The 19,822-nt window shown below is 41.8% G+C and overlaps 1 protein-coding gene across 1 annotated transcript in view; it reads right to left on the reverse strand.

Annotated features, from left to right (window-relative positions):
• Positions 1 to 19,822, reverse strand: part of Ncbp3 (nuclear cap binding subunit 3) — a 31,386-nt gene that overhangs the window by 11,172 nt on the left and 392 nt on the right. Inside the window, exons 2-9 of the mRNA XM_038328479.1 lie at positions 18,186 to 18,251; positions 15,079 to 15,184; positions 5,191 to 5,316; positions 4,399 to 4,527; positions 4,137 to 4,213; positions 3,116 to 3,224; positions 1,161 to 1,260; positions 67 to 170 (exon numbers count right to left, since the gene is read on the reverse strand). Coding sequence (XP_038184407.1) covers positions 67 to 170; positions 1,161 to 1,260; positions 3,116 to 3,224; positions 4,137 to 4,213; positions 4,399 to 4,527; positions 5,191 to 5,316; positions 15,079 to 15,184; positions 18,186 to 18,251 — 817 coding nt within the window. The remainder of the gene's footprint in view (positions 1 to 66; positions 171 to 1,160; positions 1,261 to 3,115; positions 3,225 to 4,136; positions 4,214 to 4,398; positions 4,528 to 5,190; positions 5,317 to 15,078; positions 15,185 to 18,185; positions 18,252 to 19,822) is intronic.

Genomic DNA, 19,822 nt, shown 5'->3' on the forward strand with positions numbered 1-19,822 from the left:
GAATAAAAATACGATTTTGAGAGCCAAACATGTGTTTGTCTACCCAAGAGCTGAGCAGGCAACTACCGGAATGTCGGTGTTTATACGACGTCAAGCCAACGTCATCCCCAATCAGGGCTCTCTTCTTGATCACATCCCGCTGAATGCGACGGGAATGATATCTTCGCTTCCTGCAATATTGCCAAAATAAGCACACCATCAGAAACCAATAAGAAGGATGCTGAAATCCACTTCATTCCAGCTCCACAATGGCACAGCGTTAGGTGCCGAAGCAGCGTTCTCACACCATTTGCTACAACTAAGAATCGTGTTTCCCTCACTTTCCTTCAGTCCACAGGATGTTCTGACATTCCGCCACAGAACACCAACTGAAGGAGGAAAAACAGCTGAAGTAGTGTTCAAATTATTGTCATTTTAAGCCAGCACTTGGGAGGTAGAGGCAAGAGGATCAGGGGCCCAAGGTCCTGCCTGGCTACATAAGAGTTTGAGACTTGCCTGGACTACATGAAACACTGTTTCAAAAAACTAAAACCAAAACAAAACATTTTGCAGTGGTCACCAGTGAAGACAGAGACTTAAAACTGACAAAGTATTGAGAATAAAAGACTCTTGAATGCCTAACCAAAATGGGACATCTATACGATTCCTTCCAAGTCTCAAGAAACACTGTGGAAGAAGGGCCAGAAAGAATTTAAGAGCTGGAGAAGGGTGAAGTGGGGTGGAACACTGAGTTCTTGCTTATGGCATGATTGCCACACTCTGAAACTCACAGCTGTGATTGCCTGCACAAAACCTACACAAGACTGAGTTCATCAATCCCTATTATTATGGGGAGGGACTCACAGGACACCATGATTTATATGCAGTTTGTAGTTGAGTGGGGAGGGAAAGATCTCCTTTAGTGACTATTGGTAAGAAAGCCATGCTCCTGTAAAAAGCTCTAATGAAACTCATGGTCACTCACACACCAAAGAGAGACATCAAAGTAGAAGGGAGTTAGTTGGAAAAGGAATGGGTAGGGACAGGGGAGACCAAAATCAAACTATCAAAATACATTATATACACGTACATGGATGTCATAATGAAGCCTATTATGTGAAATTAATATATGCTAATAAAAGCATTAAGACAGTCATTATATTTTATAGTTTTTGACTCACCATGAATTGCTAAGAATTCCTTTCATGCCTCCATAATTGGGATTTCCATATTTCATATAATATTGACTTCTTCTGGCTGCTCCAAGTTCCTTTTTGTCATCTGAAAGTTAATAGAATAGTTTCTTGTGAGTGGAAAGATAATATTGACTACTTGATTTTGGATTTGTTTTTTGAGTCAGAGTCTCCCGTAGCCCAGATTGGCCTTAAATTTACAATAAAAAGACCATATAACCTGCTGGGTAGTATTGGCGTATGCCTTTAATCCCAGCACTCTGTCTTGGGAGGCAAAGACAGGCGGATCTCTGTGAGTTTGAGGCCAGACCAATCTACAGAGCAAGTTCCAGGCCAGGCTCCAAAGCTACAGAGAAACCCTGTCTCGAAAAAACAAAAAAACAAAAACAAAACACAAAACACAAAAAGACCATATAATCCATCTATACTACTTCTGGATATATATGTCCAAAAGGAGCCAAAATTAGCATATTGTAGGGATATCTGCACATCCACTGTTATCAAAACATTACATGCAAAAAGCCTACTCCATCACCCCCCCAAAAGACCCTGCAATAACCTCATGGCACTGTCCCAAACTGGGACAAACAGTGGCATCTTCTACTGAGACAAGATACCAACCAGCAAGCACATGTCTTCTGCTGGAACATAGGGACACACAAATTATGTGGAAATAGGATATCAAAGCACCTGTCTTTGGCTATATGGCACTATGATAGATGGGTCACAACACTGACACGACCATCACCACTGGGTTCCCTAGGAAGCTGTGGCAGGCCAAGCTCAGCACTGCAGGGTTCATCTATCTATTATCTGGGCACAAACTACTGGCTTATTAGCTGGCAATAGTGAAGGTGAGCATCCTCTATGAAAAGATGTGTGAGAACTTTGTGAAACAGAAGGAAAGGGAGCCTCAGCATTCATTTTCTACTATACTGAGTACCTATGCTGCTCAGCTTTATCTCACCTGAAACTAGTCCAAAGACACCAAGGCAAAGGTGACACACACATTGGTTCAGGAGGAGTTTCTGCAAGATCAGACTTCTACCAGCACAGCTGGATGCTGGCCTAGACCTTGATGGGGAGTCCCTGGTCCAGTGACTCCAGGAGGAGTGACAGCAGAACTGAAAGAGCACCTTTACTCCTGGACATCCTGGGTTATCTGTGCTGACCAGGACGGACGTGGTGGTAGACTCAGTGTGTGCCCTTGGAGTCACACTCATTTCAAAGCCAGCTCTCTCACCACAGACATGGTGGTATCTTTGGGATGAAGCCCTGGATCTGATCAGTGTACCCCTAACTAAATCTTCACCCATAGCAGCACTTCAGTGGTGGGTTCTGCATGTTAGAGGGTACCCTGAGCACTGCCAATGCCATTCTGGTCCTGTGCTTAACACCTATGGCTTCTACAAATCTTCTACTTTAATAAAACTTCCCTCTCTTAAAAACAAAGTCTCAATATAGTGGCACATCCCTTTAATCACAGCACTTAGGAGGAGGAGACAGGTGGATACCTGAGTTCCAGGCCACATTGGTCTACAGAGTGAGTTCCAGGGCAGCCAGGGTTATACTGAGAAACCCTGTTTCAAAAAACAAAACCAAAGGCTCACAAGGTACCCTAGTTGTTTTTCTCCATGGAATTTCAGAGTTAAGTAAAGGGGGGACTATTGGGGAGGAATAAAGAGAAAAGGAGGGAATTATGAACAGGAAAGAAGATGGATAGGATCCAAGTACATCACAAGCATGTGTGGGAATGTAACAATGAAACCAATCACTGCATAATAAAAACACACTAACAAATATGTATGTAAAGAAATTCCTTCTCAGTCAGTAAACCAATTTACATAAAGTATTTGCTTAAAGGGAGTTTGGGATTACCTGCACTAACTTCTGATCAACACGAAAAGTAACTCATTCTGACCAAAAGTCAGTATCAAATTTACCTTTTGTAGCAAATCTCATGAATAGCCTATTTCCTTTAGCAAGTTTGTTAGCTGGACGTAGATCATTTCTTAACAGAGACTCTTCTTCTACCTGAGACAATGTGTCCAACTTAAGAAAAAGAAAACATTTTCAATATAAAAATCCAAGTATTTTTCATACTTTTTCTATAGTTATAATTAAGAAAGTATTCTATTTGTTATACCTATCAGTGTTATAGTACTTGCTCCCCTGGAGACCTCTGAAGCCAGGTCTTCTCTCACTACCTTGCCTAAAAGAATAATCTCTATAATTTTCTATCTTTTATCATAAACATTTAAAAAAATTACATGTACTTATATATGTCTGTGTGGGGTTATGTGCACATGAGTGTAGTTGTCTGCAAAGGGCAGAACAGTATTAGATGCTTTGAAGAGGGCAGCTGTGAGACATCCCACATGGGTGCTGGAAATTGAACTCAGGTTTTCTGCAGGCACAGTATACACTATCTTTGAAGCCCTAATTTTCTCTCCCTTACCTTTTACTGTTTCATAGTGTTCACAGTGTCTCCTAATGTAGCCTCCAGTGGGGTGAGGCCTTTATTTTTTTACTTGATAGTAGGTTCCCAGAATTTGGTTCACAGTAAACATCATTTCAATTTTTAAACTTGAAATGAGTATGCTTAGCTAGGGACACAGATTGAAGGTACAGCACGCACACACAAAATGAACACAAGCCAAGATTTCTAACAAACTCTAGCTGCTTTTCCTTACTTTATTGGTTAGGTAACACTTCAAAGCATTTCTTAATAAACCCATTTTTTTTTCCTTCTGCACAAGTATAAATACTATTCTAAGATTTCAAAATGAACTGTAACATTCACACAAACTAAATGGCTGAGAGTCTGTTGCACCTTCAGAAAGTTCCATGTTAAGGCTAGACAGAGAAAACAGCTTACTAAGTCTTTAAGTCTTACATTTAAAAACACAGTAAGCATTTTTTCTTACAATAAAGCCTTACAGTTATCTTTGCCTTATTACTAACCTCTACATCACTTGAATTCTCATCTTCAACTTCTCCTTCTTCAGTCTCGTCGTCATCTGAACTGTCTTCCTGCTTGTCTAAAATCAGAGTGTGAGGGACAAGAAGAACCTTAATGTAACCTCATCTCATAAAATTTAAAAAGCCCAGTGTTCTCTATTCCTATTGACCGGTACCCAAGCATCATAATTTACCTCAGAAACATCTGGTATAATGCTCTACTCAAAGGCCCAGAATGGGCAAGGGCCCCTCTGTGTGTAGTTACCTTTCTTGTTTTTCTCAGACGATTTGTCTTCACTGGTATCTCTGCTTCTTATCTTATCCTGAGCTGGCAGAGAGCTCATATTGATGAGAGCTCGCGTGGCTGTCATCTCATCCAGCCAAACCACATTACCTAAAATAAAACATCACACATTCAAGTGTAAGTTTTTTTTTTGGTTTTATTCGAGACAGGGTTTCCCTCTAGTTTCTAGAGCCTGTCCTGGAACTAGCTCTTGTAGACCAGGCTGGCCTCGAACTCAGAGATCCTCCCGAGTGCTGGGATTAAAGGCGTGCGCTACCACCGCCCGGCTCAAGTGTAAGTTTTTTGAGAGCAGATTTAGCATTAGGTTCATTGCACAACCTCACTGGCTATATACAGCTGTCAGTCAATGCAAACAACAGCTCATGAAAAAGTATAAAAGTGGTGGTGAAATGCCTGATGAACATGGTCTAAAGCTACACTCCCAAACAGTCCCACAAAATAACTGTTCTATACCTATGAACTGCTTGAAGTCGAATGTGGCAGCACACACAACCCCAGCACTTGGCAGGCAAAGACTAGAGGATTTCCAGTGCTAGACCAGGCTGGGCTAGAGGTAAGACCTACCCCAAGAAAACCTTCCTGGAACACAATGACTGTTATATAGTATTAACAGGTTAGCTGTTTTTCTCCTAAGCTAAGAACAGAGGTTAAGAATAAATAGTTTAGGCCATAATTATTCACTATCAAAGATAGCAAGAATATTTTAAAAATCATAAACAAAAGCATGCTAAACAGAATATGTGGTATACTTACAGGAGGTATCATCCAACCACTCAATGTGAGCTGGAGGATATTCTTTAAAATAGGAAAAGATATCCTGGGTACTCATCTCATCTACTCCACAAATATAGATGGTCTCCAGTCTCACTTTGGGGATTGCTACAAAAAAAAAAAAAAAAAAAAAGACAGATTTCTTTTCAACCTGGTATGTACTGCTTGCTAAGCACTTCTTTACAATGGTTTAGATAATGGGTCTAGAAGAGGAAGAAACTGCAACAATAATTATTTCAAAAGAACAGAAAACAAGATGGCAAGGCCAACTGCAATAATGGTTACCATTGACCTACAATTAAGCAAATGATGTGATTTAGAATAGCCATCTATTCTAGGGTTCAGACCGAGGAAACAGAACAATGGTAAAATAAATGGCAGTTCTTTCTACAATGCCCCATAGGATTGGTCATGGAACTTGACGATCTGATTCTGAAATTATATATAGAAGAGAAATGCCCTATGGTGGACACTTCAAGAACAGCCTCCACACTCAGATGCATTAAAGCATGAAAACTAAAAACAACTACAGCACGGTGCTAGAGCCAAGAAACCTACAAATCACTGGGCATGGTTCTGCCTGCGACTCCAGTATTTGGGATACTGAGGTAGAACAACTGCCACAAGTTCAAAGTCAAATGAGCTACAGAGTTCATTACAGGTCATTCTGGGCTCCAGTATTAAGAGTCTGTTTCAAACACTACCGTGCGTACACATGCATGCATACACACACACACACACACACACACACACACACACACACACGCACACGCACACGCACACAAAGAAGACATCCTAAAAATCAGTTAAAAAAAAAAAAACTTCAGTCAGGTGGTAGTGATGCACATCTTTAATCCCAGAACTCAGGTGATCTTCGTGAGTTCGAGGTCAGCCTGGTCTACAGAGCCAGCAGAGCTAGTTCCAAGATAACCAAGGCTACACAGAAAAAAAGTCTCAAAAAACCAAACAAAACAAAAATGGGCAAAAATGTAAACAAACAATTCACAAAGATGAAAATATAAACGGCAGATAAAGATTTTAGAGAGGGGTTGATCTTCCTACTAATCTGGAAATTCATATTAAAAGGATACTAAACTAGGTATGGTGATGCACACCTTTAATCCCAGCAGGAGGCAGGCAGGCAGATCACTGTGATTTCTAGGCCAGCCAGGGCCACATAACGAGACCCAACTAAAACCAATCAAAAAAGATACCAGCTTCCACTGAACAGTCTTTTACATGAAACACTGTCCAGGTGGGAGGAGTTGCTCCTTCTACTAGTAGAAGTATGGCCAAGGATATCCCAAGGATAAGAGAATATAGTCTAGCACATACCCTATAAAACCTATGAATTCTCAGCATCAACCCTAGCATGCACATGAGGTCATAAAGTATCTCACACAACAATGTCCAGGGTAACACTACTTATAATAATCCAGCAGCCATGAGGGCAATAAGTTATGGCTTACCCATATTAAGTAAATCATGGTTTACCCATACAATACTATAGAACATAACATAGTAAGAAAGCAACGGGGGGGGGGGGGAGATAGATTGATTGATTAAATACCAGAAATTCAAAAACACACTGAGTGAAAAAAAGTTATCAAAAATTCTTGGGGCCAGGGAGATGGCTCAACAGTTAAAGCTCTGGCTGCAACACAAACTTGAGGAGCTGAGTTCCACCCCCAGACCCCACGTAAGAAGCCTGATGCAGCAGCATGCATCTGTAATCCCAGTCTCTAAAATGAGAAGCAGAGACAGAGCTCATGGGTCAGCACAGCAGAAATAGAGACACTGCCTCAACAAGGTGGAAGGTAAAAAACTACTCCCGGAAGTTGTTCTCACACCTCTAAATGCATGCTGCAGCATGCACACACCCACAAATAAATACACCATTACATAACATCAAACACCTTAAGGCTGTAGAAAAAAGCCTGAGCCAGGCAGTGGTGGCACACGCCTTTAATCCCAGCACTTGGGAGGAAAAGGCAGGCGGATCTCTGTGAGTTCAAGGCTAACCTACTCAGCCTGGTCTCATTCACGATACATTGAAAACAGTTGCTACAGCTGGTGAAAAAAAAAGTTGACAGTCATGGTCAAAATGGAACTGAGTGCTACCATGAAATACTTCAAGTAGGTTATCTTGTTTAACCCTTGTCATTGTAAAATATGTAAGGATGTCATTAAGAATTTATAAATCCCTGTATATCTACTACCTGGTTTTAATTCCTTAAAAGATCTCAAGCAGAGACCAATAGAGAAGGGGCTGTGGGCCAGGAGTAATTAGTGGGGGAGGAAATGGGGACAGGAGGGATGCATCTGAGCAAAACTCAGTATGTACATGTATGGACATGACAGAATCCTCTCAATCTGTACAAGTAGTATTAAGTTTTTAAATCTCATGAAAATAAAACATCCCATAAAAACCAGGGCCTCATAACCTCCCTTCCTCTTCTGAAGTCAGTCTAACAAGAGTTCAGTTCCCATTACTCCTAAGCATGTTTTTCTTTTAACTGATACATGAAAACAGAACATGCTGACTCATGTCTGAAATCCTAGCACTCAAAAGGCTGAAGCAGGAAGTTCACCAAGAATTCAAAGCTAACATGGGTTACACAGTGAGTTTCAGAGAAGCCTGAACTACAGGATACGGCCCTTTCTCAAAAACAAAAAGTAAAGCAAATGCTTATTACTTTTTTCTGGTATAAACATTCAAATGCCATTCCTTTATACATTTGAAATATATACTATATAATTGTTCTCAATAATTAACCTCTCAGACAATTCCACAACCAGATTTTCTTACTCCAAACTATAACTATAACCCATTGATCAACATTTCCTGACCCCTCTATTAGTCTGGTAACCAGCATTTGACTATCTACTCCTCTTGAACTCGTGTATTTTAGATTTCATTCACGGAATCACGCGCTACTGTTTATCTGTGTCAGGCTTATTTCACTTATAATGATCTCTACTTCTACCATGTTGTCACATTGACAGACAAGGTTTTGCTTTCTCTAATAGCTGAAAAGTATTCCATGTGAGTATGTACTACATTTTTCTTGATCTATTCATCAGCTTGTGTGGGGGGAAATGTAGTTCAGAGATATGGTTTAGCTAGTATGTGTATGGCCTCAGCTTTAACCCCTACACCACAAATGGGCATTTAACTTGATTCCCTGTCTTGAATATGCAAATAGTGCTACAATAAATAACAAAATTAACAGGTGTACAGATGTCTCTTCATATATTGATTTTCTTTGAAAATAGGCTTAGTAGTGGTATCCTAGGCCCTATGGTAGTTCTTCTTTTTACATTCCAACCTACAGTGTACAAAGGCTCCATCATGGTTTGAATATGGAGTGTACACTATAGGCACATATCTTAAGTGCTTCGTCCTCAGCTCGGAGTGCTACTTGAAGGTTATAGACTACAGTTTTGAGGACGTTGGTCCTAAATAGCAGAAGCAGGTGTTGGGGAGGGGCTTCGAAAGTTATATCCACCTATGGTCCCAGTCTTTCTCTGCCACATATTCTCACTATTGTGGATGAAGCTTCTGTTCTGCTCAGAGGGATTCCATCCTGTGGGTCTGAGTGTCAGGTGTTTTCTTTCCCCTCCATTGCACTATATTTGGAGTCAGCCCAGCTGTGGCAACTGCAGGAATTTTAACAAACTTGACCTTTCCTGTCATGACAGACTGTGACCCTCTGAAATCTTGAGCCAAAATCAATCCTTCCTTTCTTAGCTTCTGTCAGGCATTTTGTCACAACAGTAAGACAAGTACCTAGTTCCTTTTTCTCCACTCCTTGCTAGTGCTTGTTATCCACTCAAGATGTATGCAGCCACGCCCAATCTTCTGACACTGCAACATATCTTTCATCTAGAGTTCATGTTGGAGAACCATGTAATCAAGTTACAAAACAAAACAAAACAAAATCTCACACCCAAAAATCTCATCAAGCATTAAGAAAATGCATAGCTTTGTGTTGTGATGCAGTCATAGTTACCCCGGTACACATGTGGCCCACAGAGCATAGGTTGGGTATACCTGAAAAAGACTAAGGGGTGGATGGAGAGATGGCTTGGTGGTTAAGAAAATGTGTTGTTCTTGCAGAAGACCCAGATTTGATTCCTAGCACCCGCAGGTGCTCTGTGAGGGTCTGTAGGAACAAGGCATACAGACATACATGCAGACAAAACACCCAAAAGACTTGTAAAATCTGAAACAAATTACCAGAAAAAACAGAAGGAAAGCTTCAGGTCACTGGACTAGGCTGAGATTCCTTGAATAAGATTCCCCAAAGCACAGGAAACAAAGACAAAACTAAACAGATGAATTACACTGAACCCAAACTTCTTCACAGCAAAGAAAACAATCATCAGAACAAAGAGACAACCTATAAGCTGGAAGAAGATATTTGCAAAGTATACCTCCAGTAAGGAATTAACACCTGTACTATAAAAGGAACTCCAAAACCCCAACAGCAAAAGAAGAAAAAAAAATCCAATAAAAAATGGGCAAAATGTCAGCTGGTGGTATTGCACACCTTTAATCCAAGCACTCAGGAGGCAGCGGCAGGTGAATCTCGAGTTCGAGGTCAACCTGGTCTATATATAGAACAAGTTCCAGGATAGCCAAGGCTACACAGTGAAACCTTGTCTCAAAAAACAAACAAACAACAACAACAATAATAAAAAAGGGCAATATTGCTGTGTTTGGTGGCGTAGGCTGTTAAATCCTACCACTGAGGAAAGCAGGGAAGAAAAGGCGTGGGGATATGCCAGGGATGGTATGTTGATAGTACGCATCTGTAATTCTAGCACTGGGAAGGCAGAGGCAGGAAAATTGCCCTGAGTTCTAGGACACCCTGTTGTACAAGGTGAGCCCTAGCCAGGTCTACATTGCAAGAAAAACATTCTCTAAAAACAACAACAAAAACAAAGAATACTTTCTTGGCTCTTGGCAGTGCAGGCTCATGAGGACAGAGATACCGTCAGGACTTTTTAACCCCAGCAAATAATCACTGGTGAAAGCAGTGCAACAGTGAGCAGAGACAGGAAGGGAAACGCTGACTGACTTAACCCAGTGGTTCCTGGGCTTCTCAGTTCCTTGAACTAAAAGCTATGATTTTAGAAGGCTATGATAAGTCAAAAGATGGTTCCCCAGAATGTAACGAAAAACAAGACAGAGCCAGGCATGGTGGCACATGCCTTTAATCTCAGCACTAGAGAAGCAGAAGCAAGTAAGTGGATCTCTGAGTTCAGGGCCAGCCTGGTCTCTTTGGTAATATCTAGGCCAGCCAGTACTACACAGTGAGACCCCTGTCTCAAAAGAAAAAAAGGAAACAAAAAACAACTCCCAGTAATGGAAGAGGAAAAGTTTGGGTGTTAGAGAGACTACATATTTGTCCATCTGATAAAATGAATTAATTGAGTCAGACAGAGGAAAAAATAACAAAACTCAGTATCAACACCATCGTAGTATGCACTAACAAAAAAAAATTCACAATATGGATAAAAAATAGTTTAAACACAAAAGAAGAGTGAAAAAGAATAAAAAATCCTGGCTAGACATATTTTAATTTAGCAGGACAACATACATATTAATAGTGGACAATTTTCTTCAAAAGAAGCAAGTCAAAACCAGACTTGGTGGAAACAAGCCTTAATCCCAGCTACTGAGGCTGAAGGAGGACCAAGTTCAAAGTCAGTCTCCATGAGACACTGACTCAAAATAAGAAAATAAGAACTGGGGATGTAGCTCAGTGAAAGAACACTTATCTAGCATGTGCGTGTGGTTTGTTCTCAAAAGAAAACCAAACTGTCAGAGGCAGTCCACAAGAGATAAGAACTTTGTTAAAATCAGGATTTCATGGATGAATGCCAAAGGAAAAGGCCCTCACCTTGCCAGTAACGTCATTGCAAAATAAACAAAGCCAAAGAAGGTAGCTAGACTTAGAGCAAGGGATGAGAAAGAGCAGAGTGCTGAGGGGCAACTGCACCGGGCTTGGGAAGTGCACATTCACTCAGTGCTGCTTACAAGCTAGGCACTGAGGCCATCATCTTGGATGTTCCAATAGGAAAGGAATATAGCCAACAACAGCGAGTGAGACAATAATTCAAGTCTTTGGGAAAACAGATTTCAGAAAACCCAAAGGAAAAAAGTCAATCCTCAGTCTTAGATTAGAATGATTAAAAATAAAGTCAGTGGCCCTAATACAGTATGAAAAGGTTCTAAGAACCAACCCTGTTGGTGCAGGTGTGGGCAAGCCAGCCCAGAAATTTTGAGCATGGGAGAACTGTCCCCATTACCCATCTCTACCTTGCAGTGGCATGGATGGAGGAGAGACCCTCCTCCCATCCACGCCAGAGACAGATGAGAGAGTTGGCCCTGTAGTCATGAGAATAGGAGAGTTATCCATGACCCCCACCAGCTATAACACTTGGGAGAGCAGGCACTGCACTTAGCCTGGGTAATACAATAGAACCAACCCTATTGGCAGAGGTGTGGGCGAGCCAGCCCCACCCCTTATCTGTCATATGGCAGCAAGGACTGGAGAGAGATGTCCTTCCTCCTACCCCCATCAATGCTGAGACAGGTGAAAAAGCTGGCCCTGGGGTCATAAGAACAGGAGAGCTGTCCCTACCCCTCACCAGCTGCAACACTCAGAAGAGTCGCCCCTGTACCTTGCCTGGGCAACACAACAAAGCTGGCCTTAATGGTATAGGTGTGGGAGCCAACTCTAAGGGCATAAAAGCAGAACTGCCCCTCCCCTTGCTCATTGCTACAAGAGGTAAATAAGTCAGGGCAATGCTGGAGAGCTCATCCGGGTGGTGAGGGGAAGAACTGGCGGGCGGACCAACCCTACAGCTGCCCAGGCTGGGAAACAGGGTTATGACTCGGCCCACCCCAACAACTACCCCATCTATGATCTACTGGAGCACATAAGGGGACCTGACCAACAGACCTAAAGCTGCAGGATCTCCACAACACAAGGCAACAACAGGATATCCAAGAAGAGTCCTAGGGAGGGCCCAGCATTGATAATGTAGTAGAAACCAGAGGCCTCAAACCAGACTCTTTGCAATGAACACTTGCAAGTAAAGATACACGGTCAAAGGGGTTTATTGTGCGACTCACTGTGTCATACTGCAGCTTCTATGACTCGATTTTTAATTTTTCCCTTTTTTCTCTTACATTTTGCTTTATGAGGGGTACAGGAGTGGAGGGCAGATGCGAAGGGACAGGGGAAATAAATAAGATCAAGATACATGATGTTAAAGACACATAGAATAATAAAAAGAAAGAAAGAAAAGAAAAGGCTCTAAGAAAACCCACACTAGCACTCAAGTGGGCACAACCTATCAAACATGCACGGGAGAGGGAAAGGGTCAATTACAGTGACAGAAAACGTGATGCTAGACTGTTAGAAAGCAGTATCCTACAAAGGGAAAAGCAGAAACGATGCCCATCCCCAGAAAGACTGGAAGCAAACACACAGCAAACTGGCAATGGTGGAACGCGGGTGGCACACTGCAGGTAACCTGTCACCTTACTTCACTTTCCAAATGCTCCTGGTGAGTACAAAGTGACTGTTAAGACATCTAACGAAGACCATGTTTCCAGAACAGCATGAACAGGCCTATCAAAAGCCCTGACAGGGCTGGAGAGATGGCTCAGAGGTTAAGAGCATTGCCTGCTCTTCCAAAGGTCCTGAGTTCAATTCCCAGCAACCACATGGTGGCTCACAACCATCTGTAATGAAATCTGGTGCCCTCTTCTGGCCTGCAGACATACACACAGACAGAATATTGTATACATAATAAATAAATAAATATTTTAAAAAAAAAAAAAAAAAAAAGCCCTGACAGCCTTCTAGGCACCTTTAATCCCAGCACTCAGGAGGCAGAGTCAGGCCAGTCTGGTCTACATAGTGAATGGACATCCAGAGGTACATACTGAGACTCTGCCTCAAAATAAATAAATAAAAATAAATAAATAAATAAATAAATAAGCTACAACAAAGAGGTGCTGATAGCTTTCTTTTCTCATTAAATGTTTGCTGTAAGGGGCTGGAGAGATGGCTCAGTGGTTAAGAGCATTGCCTGCTCTTCCAAAGGTCCTGAGTTCAATTCCCGGCAACCACAAGGTGGCTCACAACCATCTGTAATGAGATCTGGTGCCCTCTTCTGGCCTGCAGAGAGAAAAGGCAAAACTGCTAATCTGTTTTGCTGTGCCACCAATAGCAGAACCAAAACACAAGTGAAAAACAAGAGTAAGAACGATTTCTGTGGAGTCAGACCTTCTCGTCCAGAGTTATATCCCAGCATGCTGACTTCATAATTAGGCATTAATTTCTAAAAAGGAGCAGGGAAAGAGAAGTGCCTTGAAGGCTTGAGAAGGATTAGCCCCACCCTGATGGAAAGAGGAGTAAGTCCCCAAGCCAAGCTTACTTCAGTCTGAACTGCCACAGCAGCAGCTCATGAGGCAGCATCTATAATCCCTCGAGACACCACATCTTTCCTATAGGAAATGACCTGAGTTTAGGAAGAAAACAGCCACACTAGACTCATATGGTTTTGGGATTTGTTTGTTTACAAGATTACTAACTCAACAAAATTCAAAAAAATACCAAGGATGGTGTTCCATCAAGAGTCAATGTGTAAGTCCAAGAAATCAGAAATCTGTCTCTGAAGGAGATGGGAATACACAGTTCATCTCAGCTGACAAGTGGATCAAGAGAAGGAAACAAAACTTCAGGTGGAGCAGATGCAGTGAGGAAGACAGTTAAAGGGATAAAGGCACATACAGATAACAGGTGTGATGGTGCAACCCTGTAACCCCAGCACAGCACTCAGTAGGTAGAAGGAAGGCCAGATGTTCCAGAACTCCTGGGCTGAGGACAAGTCATGGATTTAGAGTGGAGGGTAATAAGAATGCAGGCTCACTCCAAGGAAATGTTCCCTTTTTTAATAAATTGCTTTGCTATTGAGTATGGTGTACCCCTGTAATCCTAGTACTTGGGAGAAGCAGGAAGACCATGAGTTCAAAATTATCTTCAGTTTGAAACCAGTCTGGACTACTTGAGATGTTGCCTCAAGCAAGCAACAGAAAAAGAATAATTGGACTGAGGATGTGGTGACACTTGACTTGCTTAGCATGAGAGCCTCAGGTTTACACCTAGTACCACAAACAAACCAAAAACCCATCACTATCAACTGCCTTGTTGTGAGTTCTAGGGAGCAAAATACCTTAACAAAATCGACAACTGGTTTAGGTCTCTTTGACAATAACTAATGGGAGGCCTGCATGTTTCATGTATTGATATTATCAATAAAAGTCTCCACCAATTCCCAAAGTGCTCCAGGTGCCCTAAAAGAAAGACACTTCCAGTATTCTTTTTTTTTTTTTCAAGACAGGGTTTTTCTGGCTGTCCTGGTTTTGTAGACCAGGCTGGCTTCAAACTCACAGAGATCTGCCTACCTCTGCCTCCTGAGTGTTGGGATTAAAGGTGTGCACCACCACCGCCTGGCCACTTCCAGTATTCTTAAAAGCAAAGAAAGGCTAACTAACTAACATCGCTATGACAACAGATGGTGAGGAGGTCCACAGAGGAGGAGATGCACATCTCATCTTGGACACAACCTTCCCTTGAAAATCGCCTTTGTTTCTTTGTTCTAGCTCTAACTGAGAAACATCTGACAGCCTCTCACCTTTACACAGATGATGTCAGAATCCCTTCCTCTTGGGTATGTAGGTGAGGACTGGACATACAGAACAAAGTCAGAAACATGAAATGATGGCAGGGAAAAGTTACCCTTAGAAAAGTATGAAAAAATTTTCCCCAAACAAACACACTGTACCTTTCTTCATCATGTCTCGGTCCAAGGCTACATTTCTTTGGGCAAGATTTACTTCTGCTCTAAAGTGGAAGCGCTTGGCTCGCTGTTCTTTCTTTTCAATTGCTTCCTAGAAAGTACAAAAAATCAAAGAGATAAAAGGAAGATGAGGAAAATTAAATCACAACAGCAACAAACAGCATGTTGCAACCTTAAAATAATTCAGAAGAAATAAGCAACCTGTGTCTTGAATGTGTTTTACAGTGCACAGCTTACAGTAGCCCTACTGAAATCAATGAACACTTGTTTATAAAGTTTTCTGATACTTCATGTATTATCAACAATCACACCAAGAAGTTACAACAAATAACCTTAACTTCTCAATTTTCCTAGTGCAGAAATGGCGATATAAAAATGGAAAGAGGTTTGGAGGAAATATTTCCACTAAGAGCAGATCTGATCCAGTGCTATTTCTAGGAACTCCACAACTACCATTATCACTTTACATTGACTGTGAGCAGGGTAATCACACCTATTATGCTCTTCCACATTATGTCTGCCTGAATGGTCCACCCCCTAAAATTCACACCCCCATTTAAAAATAACACCAGAGCAAAAACACTGTCTCCTCTATTCCAGCCTCACATGCATGGAATTGCCTGTTTTCATCTTTATGTGACAAAGAGCAATGACACTTTGCTGAAAAGCCATTTAGCTTTGTAGGTTTCTTCCAAGAGTGAAAATAAATTCAGGTCCAACTGTGATTTTCCGATGGCTCAAGACCCTTCACTAACTGCAGTCGCCTGAAGGCCGAACTAAAGAACTCTTGTGGCACTGAGGAAGCAGCAATGATCCTGTTAGTTCCTAACAGTTATGCTCACTTTTACACTGAAGTCTTCCTAGCACCACCAACAACCTACTTTTCTTAGCATGTGTGTGCTATGGTGTGTGCATGTGCGGGTGGGGGAGCAGTTTAAGTATAAAATCTTTTCTCCTAGGTGCCTGTTTTATGTACTAGAAAATGATATGGGGTTAAGAGCAGTAAAGTTTTTAATTACAATGAGAACATTTTCACACTGTACTATTTTCCTGACTAGACAATGCTAAGATTTCTTTGGGCCTTTAAGTAATCTGAAATAAACTGAGATGGAGAAACTATAAAAAGCCAAGTATGGTATATTTCTTTTTATTTTTGTTTTTAAGCATCCAGTATATAGCATTAGTGGCTCTCACAGAGGAGCTGGGTTCAGTTCCCAGCATCCACATGGTACAGCTCACAACTATCTGTAACTCTAGTTCCAGGGGTTCTGATGGCTTCTTCTGACCTCTGCAGGTACCAAGCATGCACATAATACATGTAGGCAAAACACTAACATACATACAAAATAAAAAATATAATTGAAGCTGGGAAGCACACATATTTAAGTCTAGAACTCTGGAAAGAAGAGGCAGGTGGATCTCTGAGTTCAAGGCCAGCCTGGTCTACAGAGAGAATTCCAGGGCAGCCAGGGCTACACAGAGAAACCCTGTTTCAAAAAACCAGAAAAAACACATATATATTACATATATAAAATTGAAAATTCTGTTTCAAACTGAACTAGACACATTTAAACCAGGGGGAAAAAGGTCTAAGCTGAATTAAAGCAATGCACTGTTTATCATATGGAGGTGTAACAATGAAGGTGGCACAAGGGTAAGAGCAATCACTTAGCAAAAGGCCAGCATTGTCAGGTGCTGAAAATAATTCAGTTGGCATGGCCCTCAAAGCTTAAACGCACACACAACTAGAAAACTCTGTTTTTCTATATTGGTAACCAATGAGGAATAGACATGTACCAGGGTTTATTTACATGTTGGGCGCTTTTAATGTTTTCATAGATAGTAAAAACAAAACACATTTTTAAAGAGTGCAAATGACATCCAAGTATGCATTGCTGAGGCCAGGGACATAGCATGACTCTGTGGTTAAAAGTACTTGCCAAGTAACCCTGACGACCTTGAATCTGGATTCCTGGAACCCATGTAAAAGTTAGACATGGTGACACATGTCTGTAATTCCAGCATTCTTATAGCAGAGTGGGAGATAGGAGGCAGAGATAGGAGAATCCCCCAGTGTGCAGGCCAACTAGAATAAAGTATGCAGTATAGTGGCTAACAACCAAAGAGAGAGAGAGAGAGAGACTCAAAAATAAGGTAGGAGCGGGGTGGAGAGACAGCTCAGCAGTTAGAGGCAGGCAGTGGTGGCATGCCTTTAATCCCAGCACTCAGGTGGCAGAGGAAGGAGGATATCTGTGAGTTTGAGGCTAGCCTGGTCTGCAGAATCAGTTCTAGGACAGGCTTTTCCAAAGCTACAGAGAAACCCTGTCTCGAAAAACAAAACAAAACAAAAAAAAAACACTGACAGTTCTTGGGGATATCCAGGTTCAGTTCCCAATACCCACAGGGCAGCCAGTATTATATGAAACTCCAGTTCTAGGGGATCTGAAGCACTCTCCTGATCTCCTCAGGCACTAGGTCTACATGTGGCACACTTCCACACATGCAAATAAATCACTCATATACATAAACCTAAAAATAATATTAATACTACTACTACTAATAAAAAAGGTGGGTTCAGAAGACTTTCTTGAAAGTGTTTAGATGAAATGCAAAAACCAAGAAATTATTCTACTTTTGCTGCTGCCGAATCCTGAAAGCATTAAATCCATAGATACAATCTGTGATAAGATCTGGAGGTAAGAACCAACATCTGAGGCTGTTTTCTAACTTCCATTTGTGTGCTACAGAATAGACACACATGCATCAAATACAATAATAAATAAATATTAAAATAAACATTCCCAGTGCAAGCTCTTTCTTGGAAATGGTTAAGCACAGGCATTTAAATACAGTGATTATCTTTTCATGGATACAAGCACACACAAATGTTGCCTGGATGTCTTCAGGATATACAATGGCATCCTTGGGTAGATAGATAAATAAAGATATCTGATAATAATATGTGTGTGTGTGTACATACACACAGACAAGAAAAAAGGAGGCAAAGAATATTTACTACCTGTAAGTCCTAAGGACCAAGTATTAATTTTACCTGCTTATCAAATTGAACAAATCATCACAGCCTGTCTTACCTTGGAGGTAACATCAATTCCAGTGATGAAACTGCCAGCCTTGTTTTCGTATCTTCTGCTTGTGTCCTAACAGAAGAGGAAAGATGAGAAATTCTGGGAGGAAAATCCACAACAAAAGGCAGCCTGATAACTGGCTCTTTCTGAAGTCCTTTTCGAGGAGCCCTTGACCTTAATACCTGTGCTACTAGGAAGTCTACCTCTCAAGCTCCACAGTAGCAATCAACATTTCTAACAAGTCTTTTCCAGACCCCAGACAGGAGCCTGTTCAAAATAAAGTAATTCTGTCAACTGAAAATATCTATAGAAATCAACATCTAAAAGCGTTTGTGCAAAAAGTCAAAAATAAGATAGCTCCCCAAACTGGACAAATTCCCCATGAAAGGCCACTAGGTGGAGCAAGAGCCTCCACAAAAATGCATGAAGTCCTAGATCTCTGGGAAAAATACAGCCCAATACAATGGAAAAAGGAAGGGAAATGCAGAGTGAGGACTGAAGTATCAGCTTTGTATTCAATATCCTGGACATCTCCGAGCCTTGCTTTCTTTTATGCCATCTGTCTTTCTGACGTCTGCTCTCTACTTTGAGATTAATAAATCCCAACATTTCTCCAACAAAACAATCTTTTCCATCTCAAAGACGCTGTGCTTGCTGTCATCCTTGCTAGGAATTGCTACCTTCCAACTGACATGATTGCCCCATCTTGTCATTTGACTATCTCAGGGGACTTCCCTATACATCCTGACACACACTAACTGCTTTACATCCCGCCTGGCCACTGTACTTCTTATCCTATTAACAGGGTGTGTTTTCTTCGTAGTAATTAACACACACACACACACACACACACACACACACACACACACAAATATTTATTTACCTGTGTTCCCTGCTAGGACAAACTCCAAGAGGGAGTTTGATCTTAATCAAACACCTAGGATTATGTCTAGCACGTAGTGGGGAGGGGGTTGTGATACATCTATGTTAAACGGAATGAATGGATAACACCTAAGTCACAACTGCAGTCAAATCTAGATGATATAATGTGGAAAACGCCAAAGTTACCAAAAGTCACTGCCATTTGTCATCACTACCTAAGCCTTCACTCATAACGTCAAATGGAAAAACGAGACTTGCTATCGTGTAATTAAGGGGGGAAAAGTTCACGTTGTGTGTGAAAATCGAACTACCCAGGCCTCAGACCAGCTTTAAGAACAGAGCATGTGACTACCAAACCACAGTCCTCCTCATACCCACTGTCAGCAGCTGGGACCACCAAGCCGAGTGGAGGCAGTGAAGCTGGTGCACGGGGACATGATACCCCTCACTTACAACACGAAAACGCCAGTGTCTGCGGCTTGACAGGTCTAGTCCTCTCAAGCCAAGAGCGAATGCCAGGTTTAACAGACACTAACTCCTCCGGGGCAGGACCCATCAGGAGAACTGGATGCCAGCGCCACCTAACACTTCCTATCAGAGCTGCTCCAGGTTCTGTTCCCGCCCGCGGCTCCCTTTTATCTCCAGCCGAACACAGCTCACTCGCTCCGGGCCACCAGCCGGCACCGAGGGGCAGCGAGAGGGATGTCCCCAACTCTCACCCAGCTCTCTCGCCTCCTCCAGCGCTCTCTGCACCCATTTCC

The sequence above is a fragment of the Arvicola amphibius genome, chromosome 4, assembly GCF_903992535.2.
Source record: "Arvicola amphibius chromosome 4, mArvAmp1.2, whole genome shotgun sequence".
Taxonomy (NCBI): Eukaryota; Metazoa; Chordata; class Mammalia; order Rodentia; family Cricetidae; genus Arvicola; species Arvicola amphibius.